Source organism: Zootoca vivipara, chromosome 3 (genome assembly GCF_963506605.1).
Source record: "Zootoca vivipara chromosome 3, rZooViv1.1, whole genome shotgun sequence".
Taxonomy (NCBI): Eukaryota; Metazoa; Chordata; class Lepidosauria; order Squamata; family Lacertidae; genus Zootoca; species Zootoca vivipara.
In genome coordinates this window covers 120,283,137-120,299,405 of record NC_083278.1, presented here as the reverse complement: position 1 = coordinate 120,299,405, position 16,269 = coordinate 120,283,137, and the positions used below count along the sequence as shown (strand labels likewise).

At 59.3% G+C, this 16,269-nt stretch overlaps 1 protein-coding gene across 4 annotated transcripts; it reads left to right on the top strand.

Moving 5' to 3' along the window:
* Nucleotides 1–18: 18 nt before the first annotated feature.
* On the top strand, nucleotides 19–15,277 carry GTF3C2 (general transcription factor IIIC subunit 2). Of its 4 annotated transcripts, none has more exons than XM_060273256.1 (19): nucleotides 19–306; nucleotides 2,107–2,515; nucleotides 3,902–4,268; nucleotides 5,850–6,147; nucleotides 6,307–6,401; nucleotides 6,813–6,890; nucleotides 7,209–7,310; nucleotides 7,735–7,962; nucleotides 8,519–8,630; nucleotides 8,764–8,887; nucleotides 10,443–10,474; nucleotides 10,768–10,897; nucleotides 11,168–11,312; nucleotides 11,464–11,625; nucleotides 11,719–11,806; nucleotides 11,955–12,083; nucleotides 13,081–13,233; nucleotides 13,581–13,691; nucleotides 14,466–15,277. In XM_060273256.1, exons 2-19 carry the CDS (start codon nucleotides 2,158–2,160, stop codon nucleotides 14,676–14,678), a joined length of 2,925 nt encoding a protein of 974 aa, XP_060129239.1. In that variant the 5' UTR covers nucleotides 19–306; nucleotides 2,107–2,157; the 3' UTR covers nucleotides 14,679–15,277. The 4 variants fall into 4 exon arrangements, with proteins under 4 accessions (XP_060129239.1, XP_060129238.1, XP_060129236.1 ...); XM_060273255.1 differs by having other exon boundaries at nucleotides 3,899–4,268; nucleotides 8,767–8,887; XM_060273253.1 differs by having other exon boundaries at nucleotides 3,899–4,268.
* Nucleotides 15,278–16,269: the final 992 nt, after the last annotated feature.

The following is a 16,269-nucleotide window of genomic DNA, read 5'->3' as shown; positions in this document are numbered from 1 at the left end:
AAGTGACGTCAGCGGCAGCCGCGGAGGGGCCGGTGCTCGCGCGGCTCGTGGCCGCTGCGGCCGAAGGGGCGGCGGGACGGGAGAGCGAAGGGAGCTCCCGAGGCTGCGACGCCCGCGGCGAGTGGGTGGGTGTACGAGGCGGGGAAGAGCCGCCGCCAACGCCGCAGGGCGAGCTTCCGCGCCGCGGGACGGAAGTGACGTCAGGAGCTTGCGGTCATCGCTGTGCGCCTGTGGCGGTCGCCATCTTGGCTGCTGGGGCCGCCGCTGCCGCTGCTTCGGCCGGAGACCGGCTTCGACGAGCGAGAGGTGAGGCGAGGGCCGGAGTCTCCAGGGCCAAGGCCGCCGGCGCCGGGGGAAGCGGACGGGCCTCGGCCTGCGCGGAGCTCCTCGGGCGGCGCGGAAAGAGCGCTTGGCCACGCCCCCGCCTGAGGGGGGGCGGGTCTCCCTGCGAGGAGGGGGGGCGCGGCTCAGGAGCCCTCGGGGGGCCGGCGGCGGTGTCGGGATGGGAGGGCGTGGAGCCCCCAGATGCTGCCCCCGATGGAGGTCTCTGACGGGGGTGGAAGCGGCCCTGGCCAGGCAGCCTGTCCGTGTCAGGGATCCCACTGGATCCCCCAACCCATGAGCTCTGGGGGCCAAAGCTGATCCTTGGCCAGTCCATAGAGAATCATGGGATTGTAGAGTCGGGAGGGACCCGGAGGATCATCTAGTCCAGCCCCCGCGATGCAGCATTAGGCAGCTTCCTTGCCGAGATCGAACTGCAACCTTGGCGTTATCAGCACCAGGCTCTCACCAGCTGAGCTATCCGGGCTATCCAGGACGGCATTAAACTCTCCAGATTAATCTGTGCCACTTGATCAGTTGCTCGCTTTAAGGGGTGAATAAGGTAACAAAAAACCATTCAGGTATCTCAAACGAATGAGTCAATCCGTATCTTGTAGAATAAAATAAAAGCAGGATGTGTTGTGAGTGCATGTGCAACAGCCTGTCTTATTTTGCTATCTAACATAGCTGGTGGGGGGATTTTCCCTTGTCTCTTGAGCTTTGAATACTTCCTGGGTTTGCGACATCTATTTTTACAGTTGAGCTTCCCCTGAGCCCTATGGATGCTCCAAGGCCAAGCCCTTAGGGATGAGCAGGCTGCTGTGCCCCCGGAGGGGTCCAGATGGTGTGAGGAGCCTCCCTGGGTGCAGAAGGTTTCCTGCTGCTGAAGCAAAGGGCCCACAGCCCCCCCCCCTTCAGCTCACATATGGTAGTGATGGAGAGGACAGCTGACTCAAAAGACCAGAGTTCAAATTCCCACAACAAGGAAGCTCAGCTTGGGTCATTCACTGTCTCAGCCTAACCCACCTCACAGGGTGGTTGTGAAACCAACATTCATTTATTTATTCATTTTATTAAAATTGTATACCGCCCTTCATTTGAAGATCTCAGGGTGGTTTACATTTGGAGGAATTTCAAAGATCATTTTATGAAACCCAAGGTAATGATAAAAAAATGTTAGGTTTATACTAGTTATCTGGCTCGCATTACATTTCCACAGTTTTTCTAATACTGGAAAATTACCACCTCAGTGCTGTATACAGTGGTAGAATCATAGAATCATATAGTTGGAAGAGACCACAAGGGCCATCCAGTCCAACCCCCTGCCAAGCAGGAAACACCATCAGTTTTGGTACCTCGGTTTAAGTACACAGTTGGTTCCGGAAGTCTGTACTTAACCTGAAGCGAACTTTCCCATTGAAAGTAATGAAAAGTGGATTAATCCGTTCCAGACAGGTCCGCGGAGTACTGAAACTGAAATTACTCAAACCGAAGCATACTTAAACCGAGGTATGATTGTAGTTCATTATAGTAGTAACCTCTTACATAAAACTCTGATGTTGTGTGAACATGTTCTTGGCAAAAGGAAGTCCCCCAAAATGTGTTCAAAATAAGTAGAATAATTTAGCCCCAATGATATTTATGTGAGCTCCTTGGAGGAAAACTTGGGATCTAAATGCGGTAAAATAATTAGAACAGCCCCCTTGCTTTCATCTGCTTCTTTGATCTGATATGACTGTCGTCCTCACAGCTTTCCTTGTTCCTTTGCCTCTCTTTCACAGGCAGGTCCCAGCGTAAGATGGGAGTCGCACTTGCCTGAGTCACTGTGGTGCCTTCATGGAACCTTGCCCCACGCCAAGCTGTGCCATGGGGATAGCCAGGGAAGCCGCCGACCGAGCAGATGGATGTGTCAGCCGTATCCTTTGCATGGAGCCTTGCCGTAGAGACCCTTGCTGGGGCGGGCAGAACTATCCTGCCCCGGAAGCGCTGGCCTCAGCAGGAGCAGCGTGTCTGAGCGAGGCAAGCACAGCAGCAGCAGCAACAATAGGCCCCCCTACGGAAAGCTGCCCGCAGGAAGAATGGCCCAAGTCACAGAGCCCCCCCTGCCAGAAGAGAGGCCTGGAGACCAAAGGCAAGCTGCCTTCTCCACAGCTGAAGAGGCAAGCAGAGGAGACAGGCACTCAGGGAGCCCTTGGTACGTCTCTGGGGGCCCGTGGCTGGGATCCTGTGAACCACATGCAGAAGGGGACTCCCCAACCCCAAGGCCTCCAGGAAGTCGCTTCTGAGTGTCATGCAGGACCGGATTAATACCTTTAGAGGCCCTAAGCACTTAAAAGATTTTGGTGCCCCCATATGTATTGAATTCAAAATATAAACAGTAATTAACTGTAAAATAAAAAGATAATTTTGAAATGAAACGAAACTGAGAAAATTAACTCTCAGCAGAGCAATCTGTGACCAGCTAACTTGTGACCATTTCTATGTTGCCCGCCTCCCCTCGATGCCCTAAGCAGGGCTTATTTTGCTTAATCCAGATTTTGGGGACCCTCTGGGATATGCCTGGGAGGGGGGCCAGGCCCCTTGGGCGAGCAGGTCCTCCTTACTGAAGATGCCCGGGAAAAGGGGGGGTGTCTGCTTCCATTCTGCAATACAGGGAGATAATCTGGTGCAGAAGGAGTGGGGTTCAAGTGGGGGGGTATGAAGGGGCAGGTCTTGCCTTTATCTTAGGGAGGGTGATGCCTTTGGGGAGTTGTTGGAGGGAGGGAGTTGTGGCAGCATCACAGCACCTGAAATCTCTGCAGAAAAGGAGGCTGATGAGATTCTGGTGAGGATTTGGGTAGAACCTGTAACTCCGCAGGGACTGGGAGGGGCGCGGAGGAAGAACCCGAGGTCCCAGGCGAGCTGGATGAGCAGCTGCTGGACTCCACAGCTAAGGACACAACCACAGGCACACTCCGTGGTCACTGCCACGGTCACAGTGTGGTGCAATGGTTGGAGTGCTGGACTAGGACCTGGGAGACCAGGGGTCAAATCCATGCTCAGATGTGAAGCAGGGTAACATTGAGAGCCAGTCACTGCCCCTCGGCCTCACCTACCTCACAAGGTTGTTGTGTGAATACAATGAGTGGAGAACCGTCCCCACAACCTTGAGCCCCTTGGAAGAAAAGGTGGGATATAAATGAAATAAATACATAAGTGCAGCAATAGTGGTTTTTTGCAAGAGGAGGAGCTTCCATCGGCTTGACTGGAAGGACTGTTTTCGTTAACCCTAATTACAGTGCTAATGAGGTCTTTTTTTGCTAGGGTTGCTGTGTGTGTGGATAAGTTAATCCTCCTCTACCTGTGTGCTGCAGTCCTGACAAAATGACCCCTGTGGAGAAAGGTGCCATGTGTGGCCCTGCATAGAAAATAAGTCCATCCCTCTGGCTCCGTGTTCTCAAACCTGGCAGGCTCCAGTTGTGGGGAGCTGAGGCTGAAAGTGGGAAAGGGGGGGAGCTGGTAGCCCTCGTCAGCCTGGCTCTGTCCGCCTCCTTGCATGCAGCGGCTACTTACCTAACCTGGCCCTTCCTTTTCCAAGCAGATGGACTCTGCGCTTCCCCAGAGGCAGCCTTGGTTCCTGCCAAAGAGCAGCCGGCAGCTCTCCCGTCCGCGCAGAAGCGCCCGCGTGGTCGCAGGCCCCGCAAGAAGAGAGGCCCTGCCCGCCAGGAGCCCAAGGGACCGCCTGACGCCCCTGGGCCTTCGGAGAACGGCCCGCCCCTGCCGGTGAAGGTGCCGAAGAAGCGGGGGCGCAAGTCCAAGGCTGAGCTGCTTCTGAGGAAGCTGTCGCAGGGACTGGAGTGTCAGGCGCCCGAACCCCTCTGTCAACAGAAGCTGCTGGCCAGTGATGGAGATCTGGACTGTCTGGAGACGACGCCCGGGGGTCGCCCAAAGCGGAGGGCAGCAAAAGTGTAAGCGAGAGGCGTTGGCGGGCAGGGGGAGGACCTCGTTGGTAGCTCTTTGACTACTGAGCAGGAGTGGTGCTGCCTTCTTAGGCAAAGGGGGAAAGGAGGCAGCAATGGCCACCAGCTTGGAAGGCTTTAAAAGGGGACTGGATGTCAAAGAGGCTGCTTGATCAGGCCTGTTGCCCATGACCAAATGCCCCCCAAAACCTAGGAATCTAGATAGGCTGCCTCTGGACCTGGGGGTTCTATAAGAACAGAGGGGAAAAGCTGCTGGATGAGGCCAGTGGCCTATTTAGTCCAGCATCCTGTTCTCACAGTGGCTGACCAGATGCAAGCAGGAGTTGAGCACAAGAGCCCCAGTCTCCCCTCCAGCGGTTTCCGGCCCCTGGGCTTCAGGAGCTTTGCTGCTTCCAACTGTGGAGGCCAAGCCGAGCCACCGTGACTCGCTAGCCATACATGGAATCCTGGATTCATTCTCCTCCAGGAATGGGTTTAATCCTCTTTTAAAGCCATCCCAGTTGGGGGCTGCTCATGCCTGGGGGAGGAGAAGAGCGTGAGCAGCTACTAGCTACCATGGCTGTGTTCTGCCTCCCCTATCGGAAGCAGCAGCGCCTGAATCCCAGATTCTGGGAGCCACAGGTAGGCAGGGGGCTCCCATGCTCCAGTCCTGCTGGTGGGCTTATCCGTGGAGCATCAGGTTGGCCACCCTGAGAACAGGATGCTGGACTAAAGGAACCTTTGGGTTGATCCAGGCACCTCTCCTTCTGAGCAGGTCAGACCTCCTAAGAGGTTTTCAAGAAGGGGGAAACGGGACTCCACAGGGGCCTCACCTGGTTGCAGGCAGAACGTGCCCCCCCTCGACACCTGTGACCTCATGGACTTGGGGCCAAGCGGAGCCTCTTTTCTGCTGGGCTTTCAGTGGAAGTTGTCCTCTAGTTGTTCGTGTTGTGAACCGAATTCCTAAAACAAAAACCAACCGGGAAAAGATTAAAGAAATCCCTAGTCAGCAAATTGTACAGCATAATTTATTGACTGACTCTGCAGATATCTGCATGCAAGGCAAAGTTCTGCAGAAAGATGCAGAGAGAGGAGGGAGCTGGTGCTTAAGAACATAAGAATGTGGGAAGAGCCCCACTGGATCAGGCCAATGGCCTTCCTGGCCCAGCATCCCGTTCTGACAGTGGCCAAGCAGATGCCCATTATGGGAAGCCAGCAAGCAGGACCCCAGTGCAAGAGGGCTGGAGTTTCAAGCAGCTGCGATTCAGAAGCGTTGCTGCCTCTGACGGGGAGGGGGGCGCAGAGCACAGCCATCCTGGCTAGGAGCCACTTCCTCTCCATGAATTTGTCTAATCCTCTTTTAAAGCCATCCAAGTTACTAGTCCTCACTGTCTCATGGGAGCTTCCAGAATTTGTGTGGAACTTGGAGCTGCAGGACTTCTGCAAGCAGCACTTTGGCCCAGAGGACGGGGAGGTCCTGCCGCAGCCCCACCCCTGTTACCACGCTTCTTCAGTTCTTGCTCTTGCCCTGAAGATCTGAGGGGGTGTCTTGTGACCGTTTGTCCCTGTTCCCTCCCCTTTGGCCCGCAGAGCCCTTCTGTACCTGCAGGAGCTGGCTGAAGAGCTGACCTCTGTGTACCAGCCGCCCGCTTGCAGCGAGCCCTTGGAGGACGCCCCGCGACCGGTGGAGCCCATCCGGAAGCGGCGAGGCCGGAAGCCCCAGAGCCAGAAGCGGGAGAGCGAGGAGGATGCGGATTTCGTCCCCTCGGAGGAAGGGCTCCTGCAGGAGGAGGAGGAAGAGGAGGAGGGGGAGGAGGAAGAGGACAGCGACCTGCGGCTCAGCGAGCCCTCCGACTCGGACCTGGAGCCCGGCCTGCGTGGAGCAGCGGTGACTAAGCCGGGGGACGGGGAAGGAGCGCTCCTCTTGGGGGTGTGCTCAGAGGCCTCTGTGAACGAAGAGCGAGGCCGGCCCTTCTCTGGGGGCTGTCCGCTTGGGAGGGTGGGCTCCGTGGGCCTCTGTCCCTGACCCCCTCCTCCTTCTCCCCAGAGGCCCAAGAGCCAATGCCGAGGGTTTGCGTCCAACGGCTTACACAACTCCATCATGGCCCCCATCTGGAAGGCGCTCTCCGTCACCCACCATGTGTAAGTCTGGGGCTGCCTGCCCGCCTCTACGACTTTGCCTTACTGGGGAGGGAACTGAAGCACAGGAATGGGGAGGGGAGAGGAAAGGGGAGGGTCCCCTGCCTGGCAGTTGTTGTGCTGCTGCCGCTGTCGCCAAGACAAAGCTCAGCTCCTTTAACGCACGACCCTGCAGTACGGAAAGGAGTTGGGCTCATTGTCCTGCCCTTCAAGGAATGCAATCGGAGGGTGGGGGGACTGTGCGCCTGAAACATTCAGGCCGGTGCGGGTTCCAGGGGCTCCAGCTGGGGCCCTGGAGGGCGAGGACTGCCTGGGTTTGTTCCTGCCGAGGTTGCAGGGATGCCCTGGGGATGCTGTCGCCCTCTGGGCTGGCCCCACTTCTCTCTGACGCCATGTGGCTGTGTTTGCTTGCAGGCGCGAGCAGCTCTACTCCCCCTGGGAGTTTCCAGAGTGGGTGCCCTCTGCCCGGAAGTGGGTCTTCCTCTCGGAGAGGTGAGTGGCCTCCTGACAAAGAAGCAGGGGGCAGGGGCCAGCCTGGCTAAGAACACCCGGACCCAGGTTGGCGGTTGCATTGATGGGGGGAGGAGTCCATGCTGGGGAGAGAGGAGGGAGAGGGTGCCCTGCATGGCATGCCCTCTATGCCACTGCCACCACCAGCAGGAGGAGCCCCAAAATCTCCACCAGGAAAGAGGCCGCTTTGAATGTGCAGCCCAGCCTCTTTTGAGAGCCCAAAGAGGTCAGGGTGTGTGTGTGTGTGTGTAGGAGATCCTTGGAGTGAGTTTCCCCTCTTTCCTCCTTCCTCTTCCAAAGCGAAGCTGAGGAATACCTCCCCAGCGAGACCAAGTCCCCGCTCTTCTGCATCAAGCGCGAAGGCCTGCACGAAGACAGCAGCGTCCTCTACCGGATCAACAGGTGCCGCTCACTTTATGTAAACGCCTCTTCCGTCTCTCAGTACTTGGAAGAGCCTAGGAGCCGCCTGTGGGATCAGGCCGTGGGCCCCAAGAGTCCAGCTTCCTGTTCTCAGTTGCCTGTGGGAAACCAGCCAGCAGGTTCTGAGCACAAGAGCGAATCACCCGTCCTGTGGCTTCCAAAGCCTGACTCTGGAGGCAGAGAAGAGCCCGCCATTGAGAGCCCTCTCCTCCTCCATGAATTTGCCTAATCCTCTTTTAAAGTCACCCAGGTTGGTGGCCCCCCCTGCCCTCCTCCAGGAAGGAGTTTCACAAATTAGCCATGTGCCGTGAACCTTGTGCATTGCAAAGCACCCTGTTGGAAGCAAGACTCCTGGCCTGTGAGCCCCTTGGCAAGACCCACCCTCCTCCTCTTTCCCCTCGGGCAGGTTCAACGCCTTGCAGCCCCACGAGGAGCGCCTGGATGTGACCTTCTTTGTGGGGGGTCCCGTCTGGGCCATGGAGTGGTGCCCCACCCCAGAAGGCGCTGTGGCCTCCCAGTACGCAGCCATCTACTGCAATCCCGGCATGGACGACCGGCACAGCTTGGCGGGGACCCACACAGGGCCAGCGCTGCTCCAGCTCTGGGAGCTGGGGCCCCTCCAGCAGGAGGCAGGGTGAGTCAGGAGCCCCCAGGCCAGCTGCAGAGCTCCTTGGCCCGCCCTTCCCCAGGGCTTCAGCCCCAGGGCAGCCTTGTGGCCTCCCATTGGAGTGTCCTGATCCCCAAGGACCCCTGGGCAAGGCGGGAGGGCAGGGGAGGAGGTGCTGTATCTGCTGCAGGATCAGAGAGGCTGGCACCTGTGAGCTGGGCCTCTCTGGTCCCCTGGCATGAAAGTAGAGAGAGGAGCTGCCACAAGGAAGACACGACAAATGGGTTTCCTGCTGCTCTGGAGGGGAGGCACCAAACCAAAAGATTCAAGTTCCAAGAAAGGAGATTCTGAGGAAGTCCTGACAGTCAGGACTGTTCAGCAGTGGAACGGGCTCCCCCCCTTGCTAAGCAGAGGTTGGACGGCCGTCTGCCAGAGATGCTTTAACTGCCACCCCTTCGCTGCAGGGGCTTGGGCCAGGTGACCCCTGGAGTCCCTTCTAGGATCCCTCTCCAAGACATGGCCACTCTTCTAGACTGGGGTCTGTGCTATGACCGCCTCCCCCCGCCTTCTCTCCCCTTCCCAGGTCAGCCACCAAGCCAGGACTGGCCTACGGCATTGCCACCGACCACGGCTGCATCTGGGATATGAAGTTCTGCCCCAGCGGTGCCTGGGAGCCCCCTGCCACCCGCCACAAGGTACGAGGGGCCTCTTGAGAGAGCACATATGCCGCTCTGGAGGGGTGGGGTGGAGCGGGGGCAGGCTGGCAGAGCCGGCCGCTTGCTGGGGCCCCACAGCCTGGCGTCTCCCAGCTCTCTTTCCTGTCCCCAGCAGTCGCCCTCCCAGATGAGCCGCCTGGGGCTGCTGGCCGTGGCCTTCTCTGATGGCAAGGTGATGCTGTACAGCCTGCCTCACGCAGAGGACCTGCGTGGCTCCCGGAGAGCCCAGGTAACAGGTAGGAAGAGCTGTGAAGGGACCCCTCCTCCCCTGGGGCACGGGGAGGGTGGGGCGCCAGGGCCTCTGCCATTGTGGTTCCCTTTGTGGGTGGGAAGGAGCATCTCTTTCTCCACCACCCCCTTTTTTCTTTCTTTCTTTCTTTCTTTCTTTCTTTCTTTCTTTCTTTCTTTCTTTCTTTCTTTCTTTCTGATAGCCATGTTCAAATATATAAAAGGATGTCATATAGAGGAGGGAGAAAGGTTGTTTTCTGCTGCTCCAGAGAAGCGGACACGGAGCAACGGATTCAAACTACAAGAAAGAAAATTCCACCTAAACATTAGGAAGAACTTCCTGACAGAGCTGTTCGGCAGTGGAATTTGCTGCCAAGGAGTGTGGTGGAGTCTCCTTCTTTGGAGGTCTTTAAGCAGAGGCTTGGCAGCCATATGTCAGGAATGCTTTGATGGTGTTTCCTGCTTGGCAGGGGGTTGGACTGGATGGCCCTTGTGGTCTCTTCCAACTCTATGATTCTATGATTCTTTCTTTCTTTCTCCCTTTCTCCCTTTCTCCCTTTCTCTGCCTTGGCTGGTGTTTTGCCAGCTCAGGGCTGTTTTATGGGGTGGCAGAAGAGAGTCTCTCGGCCAAAACGTTCTGGAAGAGGCAGCTGCCCCCTCCCTGGTGGGGCTGGGGGGTGGGGTGGGGGGCCGGCAGCGGCCTGGGTGCTCAGCCAGCCGTATCAGCTAATGAGCCTTGTAATGATATCTGTCTGCAGGCATGATGGATGAGGACTGCAGGCAGGCGACGTTGGGGGGTGCTCAGCTCTGCCTCCTCTGGCGGCCGCCGGCGGCGGGGGGGAATAAAGGAGGCTCAGTCCCCCCTCCCCTCTCCAAACACACCCTCCATGAGACTCTACTGCTCAGGCCTCTGCCTGGCAGAGCCTTCGAGGGCATCTCTGCCCGACAGCTGGCTCCCTAACTGAGGGCCAGCCAGCCAGCCAGCCTCCCCCCCCCTCGTCTCCATCTCATGATCCAAGGAGGACCTTGGAGAAGGCGGCTGCTGCCCCAGCCCAAGAGTCCTCTCCCCCCCCCCCGCCTGCTTCTCTGAGGTCTCTCTGACACAGAGGCAATCTTTTTGAAGCAACCGCTCCGCTGCCACCCTAAAAAGCTATCAGGCAATTTCTCTGCAGGGGCCTTTTAAAAAAGGGTCTCTCTTAAAAGGCAGGGGCTACAGCTGACCTGAGTCACGAAATGAGGGTGATGCCTGGAGAGAACAACAAATTTATTATTTATATCCCGCCCATCAGCCGCTCTGGGCGGCTTTCAACAAAATATTAAAATACAATGGTCTGTTAAAAATTAAAAGCTTCCCTAAAGATGGGCCCAGAGCACCGTTTGGTCCTGCTTTGGGGGGGGAGGGGGGCTTTGCTTGAGCAGCCTGAGAATCAGTCAGGTAGGAGGGGGCGACTTGGCTTGGCTGAGGTGGGGGGTCGGGTCTTGTGAGCCCTCTGGAGGGGTGGCGCTTTCTCTCACCCCACAGAGGCTGCTCCCTGCCTCACAGCATCTCTCCCCTCCTCCTAGGTGGGTCCTCCCCCCGGCACACCATCTGCAAGGTACGTCCTGCCAGGCCCACGGAGGATCTGGGGGAGCCCCATTCTGAGCCCTTCAAGCTGCCCATGTTCTGAGGGGCAGGGACCAAAGGGCGGCTCCCTGAGCCTCCTCGTGAGCAGGGGGCTGCTTCCCTCATCGGTCCAGCTGCAGCTCTGGAAAGACTGGGGCAGGAGTCGCTGAGCCCCCTTTGCACGGGGAGCAGGGGTCAGGCCTGGGATCTTGAGCGTGAGTTTCCAGGGGGCTTCTTCTCTGGTCTCCCCCCGCCCCGACTCCTCCTCCTCCTCCATCCCCGCAGGTCCAGTGCATAGCCTCCCTGCAGGTGGGGGCCATCCAGGCCGGGAGCCCCTCCGAATGCGGACAGTGCCTCAGCTTGGCCTGGATGCCGGCGAAGCCTCACCAGCGCCTGGCGGCTGGTTTCTATGATGGTGAGAGGCGAAAGCTCTGCAGCTGAAACTCCCAAGTGCCAAGGTGGCTCTGAGGGGGGGTGTCCCCCCCGCCCCCCTGGCTCAGGCTCCGGCTCCCAATCCCAGCCTTCTCCTCAGAAGGTGATACACACCCTCCTTCTCTGGCAGTTGGATGGCCGCCTGTCAGGGATGCTTGAATTCTGATTCTTGCTTTCAGGCGGTTGGGCTGGATGACCCTTGAGGTCCCCTCCAATTCTCCTCCTCCCTGCCTGTCCCCCCCCCTTCTTCCAGGCACAGTGGCCCTCTGGAACCTGGCCAGCCGCTCCCTGTTGCAGCGAGTGCGTCAGCCGGACGGCTCCCTCAAGCTCTACCCCTTCCACTGCTTCCTGGCCCACGACCACGCCGTGCGCAACATCCAGTGGTGCAAGGCCAACAGGTGGGGGCCGGGCTTAGCGGGGGGGGGACTTCCTCCGGCCTCCTTCCCCTCACTGCCTGGGGGGAGACCCCCCAAGGGACCAAGCCCAGTGTGGGGGGGGGGCCCTGCCAGGACCTCCCTCGCTGAGCTGCCTCCCCCTTGCTCGCTCCAGCAACTTCATGGTGACGGCCGGGAACGACCGCAAGATCAAGTACTGGGACCTGCGGCGGCTGTACGAGCCGCTCAACAGCATCAAGCGCTTTCTGAGCACGGAGATTGCCTGGCTGCTGCCCTACAGCGGCATCACGGTGGCCCAGGACAACTGCTATGCCTCGTGAGTGCGGGGAGAGGGGAGGGGAGGGCTGCTAGCCAGCACGGCTGGGCTCTGCTTCCCGATCCCTGTTGCAGGAATCCTCTTGCATTGCAGGTACGGCTTGTGTGGGATCCACTACCTGGACGCCGGCTACCTGGGCTTCCGGGCTTACTTTGTGGCCCCTCGGAAGGGCACCGTGTGGGTAAGCAGAGTCTCCTCTGCCGCCTTCGTTTGAGAGCAACAAGGGGGCAGCCTCGGGGCGCTGGGGGCCCTCTTATTTCTGGGGAGGGGGGAATGAAGAAGGGTGACATCCCTCCCTCCCTCCCTCCCTCCCTCCCTCCCTCTTCCAGAGCATCTCTGGATCCGACTGGCTCAACACGGTGGCTGCTGGAGACGTCACAGGGGAGCTGGTGGCGGCCATGATGCCTGACCTGTCCGTCAACCCGCACAATGTCAAGCGTCCGTCGGAGCGCCGATTTGTAGGTGTTGCTGCCGCTCAGTGGGGTGGGGGGGGTCTGCAAGGGAGTCACAAGCTTTGCCTTCAGTCCAGCAGGGGAGAAAGTGAGGCCTGCCCCACCCCTCCATCCTCTAGATCCAGGGTGGGGGTCCCTGGCCCACACCTCGACTCACCCAGGGGATGAAGGGAGCTGCAGCCCCTTGGCTGTAGCCACAGAATAGTCCAGGCTGGATCCAGTGGGGGGGAGCAGCTGCCTTGGCTGGAATCCCTCTAGGCAGCTGGGTGCTCTCAGCTCCAATGCGCCCCCCCCCTTTAGCTCTGAAAAGTCTCTCTGTGTGTCACAGGGGGGTGGGCTTCTGTGCCCTCTGAGAGAATGGCTGAGCTCCAAGTCTTCATGACGTCCCTTTCCCCTCAGACGGGTTTGGGGGCAGGGAACACTCATTCTCTGCCGTGGGTCCCAGCCCCACATTGGGCAAATGCTTCCAGCATGGCAGGGAGCTAGACTAGATGGCCCTTTAGGTCCCTTCCCACAGCCTGGGAAAGTGCCAGGAAAGGGGACTCTTTTGAGGTGGGGGGGGCAGATTCTGGTGCTGGAAAATTTGGGGTGCCTGACTTGGGGCTTCTGGCTCCTGCTGCGTGTGGGGATGTGAAACCTCCCGCTTGGGAGGAGCCTTGCCTCTCAACAGCCCACCCAATAGAACGTCAGAGGAGGAAGCTGGATCAGGACAAAGGGTCCATCCGGTCCAGGCTGCTCTTCCCCACGTGGCAAAATACCCCATAGACCCTAGGAATGTAGATAGACTGCTTTGGGAGCTGGAGGTTCCACAGAAACAGAAAGAGCCCTGCTGGGAGTCCCATCTAGTCCAGCGCCCTGTTCTCACGGTGGCCAACCTGGTGCCCACGGTGGGAACGCTGCGCCAGGGATCTCCTTTGATTCCGAAGCAGGGCTGCCTTTGGGCAGGGCTGTTGTGCCTGGCAGCGCCCCCTAGCCCTCTCCTCCTCCTCCTCATCTTCCGCAGCCCGTCTACAAGGCCAGCCTGCTCCCCTGCCGCCTCCACAACCAAGAGGCGTCGGCAGGAGCCCCCGGCGAAAAGCTGATGGCCACCGTGGAGGGCAGGACGTACCAGGAGTCTGTGGCCCAGAACTACATCCTCTTCCGAGACACGGACCTGGTGAGGCCTCGGAGGAGACGGGAGGCTGGGGGCAAGGAAGAGGGAGGCAAAGGGCTGCTTGAACCCCCCCCCCATGTCTTCCTGGAGGGGCAACCTGGGTGGCTTGTGCTGGGGGGTCACAGGGTGTGTGTCCCCCCCACCCCCCAAGTGTCCAGGATTCATATCGCTGATCCCCAGCGCGCTGCTCTTCTGTGGTGTGTTCCTGGCTGATAGGGCTCCTTCCCAAGCCCATCAATCGCCAGCTGTCAGGAGGAGGCCCCCATGGGATGTAGCTGCAGCCCCCCCCCCACTACTTGGCCTGGCCCCACCAACTCTCTCAGCCCCACCCCCCACTTTTCCCTCTCCAGAGGAGCTTCAAGAACATCTTCAGGCGGAAAGGGAGGAAGAAGCCCCTCCTGGCAGAAGAGGAGAAGGAGGGGGACGGATTGGGGCGCCTGCAGCTGGAGGCTGTGCACAAGGTGAGCGGGGGGGGGCTCTACCCCTGTGAACTGCAGAATGGATTAGTGGGATCAGGCCATTGGGGGCTTCCTGTTCTCACCATGCCCCCAAGGGAGACCCTGCAAGGAGATTCTCACAGGAGCAACTCTGCCTTGTTTCCAACAACGGACATTGTATTGGCTCTGACTTGCGGGGTCCCATAGCAGCCTCCTGTAAGAGCATCAGAAGAGCCGGCTGGATCAGGCCACGGGGGGCTCAGCTAGTGCAGCATCCTGTCCTCCCAGTGCCCAGCCCAAGGCCTGGGGGAATCCCAAAGGCAGGATCCAGGCAAGAGAGCGCTCTCCAGTCTTGTGGGTTCCAGCCACTGGGATTGGGGGGGGGGCTTGCTGCCTCCAGCCCTAGAGCCAGAGTAGAGCCATCCTGGCCAGGAGCCCCCCAGAGCCCTCTCCTCCATGAATGGGGGCCATTGCTGCCTCCTGGGGCAGGGAGGGAAGAAGGACTTTCTTTTATCTGTTGTGCATCCTCCGACCTTGTGCTGCCTGGGGAAACCCAGCCAGGTGGGTGGGGTGTAAATAAGAATAAAATTATTGTGATGGCACACCTGAAAGTTCTAGTGGGGGGGGGGGAGAAAGGAGAGTTTTCCCTTGGACGCTTTCCTCAGGCCTCCCAGAGCTCATGGCCGGTCTCTCTGAGCCCCCTGGATCAGCCAGGGAGTGAGTCTGTTCCTCCTGAAGGGGGGGCAGGGTCCGTTCCCCCCTTGCGCTTCCCCGCCTGACGTCCCTCTTCTCCTGCAGGTGCGCTTCAGCCCCAACCTGGCCTGCCACACCTGGCTGCTGTCGGGGGGCCAGTCCGGCCTCGTGCGTCTGCACTGCCTCCAGGCCCTGGCCTCGCCCCCCAGCCGCAAGCTCCTCCGTGAGTGCCAGGCTCAGTTCAGCGCCATGTTTGACACAGAGGAGGAGGGTAGCCCTGCGGCAGAGCCCCCAGGGGCACACCCTGCAGTCAGCTGAGCAGCGCCCCCCCCCAGCACCGGCAGAAATCGAGGAGGAGGAGGAGGAGGCGGGAATCTCATTCGAGGCGCCCAGAGCCACAAGGGCATCTTGCAGGGCGTTGGTGGACTGGCTGGATCCTGGTTGCATTGCGAGGACGGACACAGCTACGGAGGAGCACAAGGAGAGGCCAGACCCCCAGTGGGCTTGTGGGTGTCTCCTTTCCCCTTGGGTGGGGCTGGGAGCGAGAAGCAGCCCCTGCCCCCAAACTGGACATCTCTCCATGATTGTGTGCTTTTGCTTCTGGGGCAGGGGGTGGGCGAGGGGTTTCTTCCAGCCTGCCCTATGTGTGACCCACAGCTCCAGGGCAGGGAGGGGGTTTCTGCCTCCCTTTGGCTGGCCCAGTGGAACAACCATTTGCCCCCCCCCCAACATGGCCCGGCTGAGGTTGGCTAGGCACGTGGGGCCCAGACCAGCTCCCTGCTAGATTCATTTTGGGCATTTTGCCCCAGCCGGCCTCTTGGGGGGGGGGCTGGGGGGCACAGCAGCCTTGCTCACATTGAGCTCATTCCTTGTCTTTTAACTGTCGTTCTTATTAAAGTGACTTGTTTTGTTTCAAAGGCCGGCTCTTTCTTCCGAGGCCTGTGCTCTTTAAGGAAGGCCCCCCCCCAAAAAAAATCCCACAGCAGCTGCTGATTCTCCCTCTGGCTTGGCATCTACGCTGCTCAGTGCCAAGCTGTGGAAGAAGGGGGCGGACCCTCCTCCATTTTTAGGCAAGGGGTTCTCAGGGGTTCCTTAGCTGGCATTCCTTGGGGATCCCTTCCGACTCCCCCCACCCTGCCCCCTTCCACCTCTGCCCCAAGGACTGGCAGACAGGCTGGCGGGTTGGGCTGAGGCAGCAGCTCGCTTTATTGGAATCTCTGGTACTCTGAGCACTTGGTTAAGACAACACTTGGACACTCGACACGGTCGAAACACATACACACACAGACGTGAACTCCACAAGGTCACAGGCACAAGGACACGTGAGTGTGGGGAGGGAGGGGCTCGCCCTCCATGGGGAGGGGGGATCTCCCAGCAGCAGCACTTCCTGGGCCAGTGGGGGCTGGGGGGCTGGGCTCTCCACGTGGGCACCTCGCCCAAAGCATCTGGCAGGCAGTGGAGGCATTCCTGATCAGGAGGGTTGGGGAACTGGTTTCTGCCCCCCCCAGGGCAGCTCTGCAGAGGCCAAAGATGAGCAAGGAGTTTGCTTCCCTGCCATGGCATCCCTTTTTGACCTCCCGGCGAGACCACTTTGCTTTCGGCCTGGCCAAGCGGGTGGCGGGGGAAGGATCTGCCCTTGTCTGTCATGGCTGCTTCAGTTGGGATTCCTGCATCGCAGGGGGTTGGACTGGATGACCCTGGGGAGGGGGGGGAACCCTCTCGATTCTGTACAGCTGTTTAAACTCATAGGGTGCCTTGCAGACTTGACTCCACGGCGGGGAGCTTGCTGGAAAGGGGACACACTCGTGCAAACACCGACGAATGGCAGGCCTCGCCTGGGGGGGGGGGGGCTGGGTTGCATTTGCACACCAAAGACACTGAGGCAGGCAATAGGGTGGGCAGTAGCAGA

Coding starts and splice junctions, on each gene's coding strand:
- GTF3C2 (XM_060273253.1), top strand. CDS start 2,158: ATGGAACCTTGCCCCACGCCAAGCTGTGCCATGGGGATAGCCAGGGAA. Junction 2,516..3,898: donor AGGCACTCAGGGAGCCCTTG/GTACGTCTCTGG, acceptor TCCTTTTCCAAG/CAGATGGACTCTGCGCTTCC. Junction 7,311..7,734: donor GTCCTCTACCGGATCAACAG/GTGCCGCTCACT, acceptor CCCCTCGGGCAG/GTTCAACGCCTTGCAGCCCC.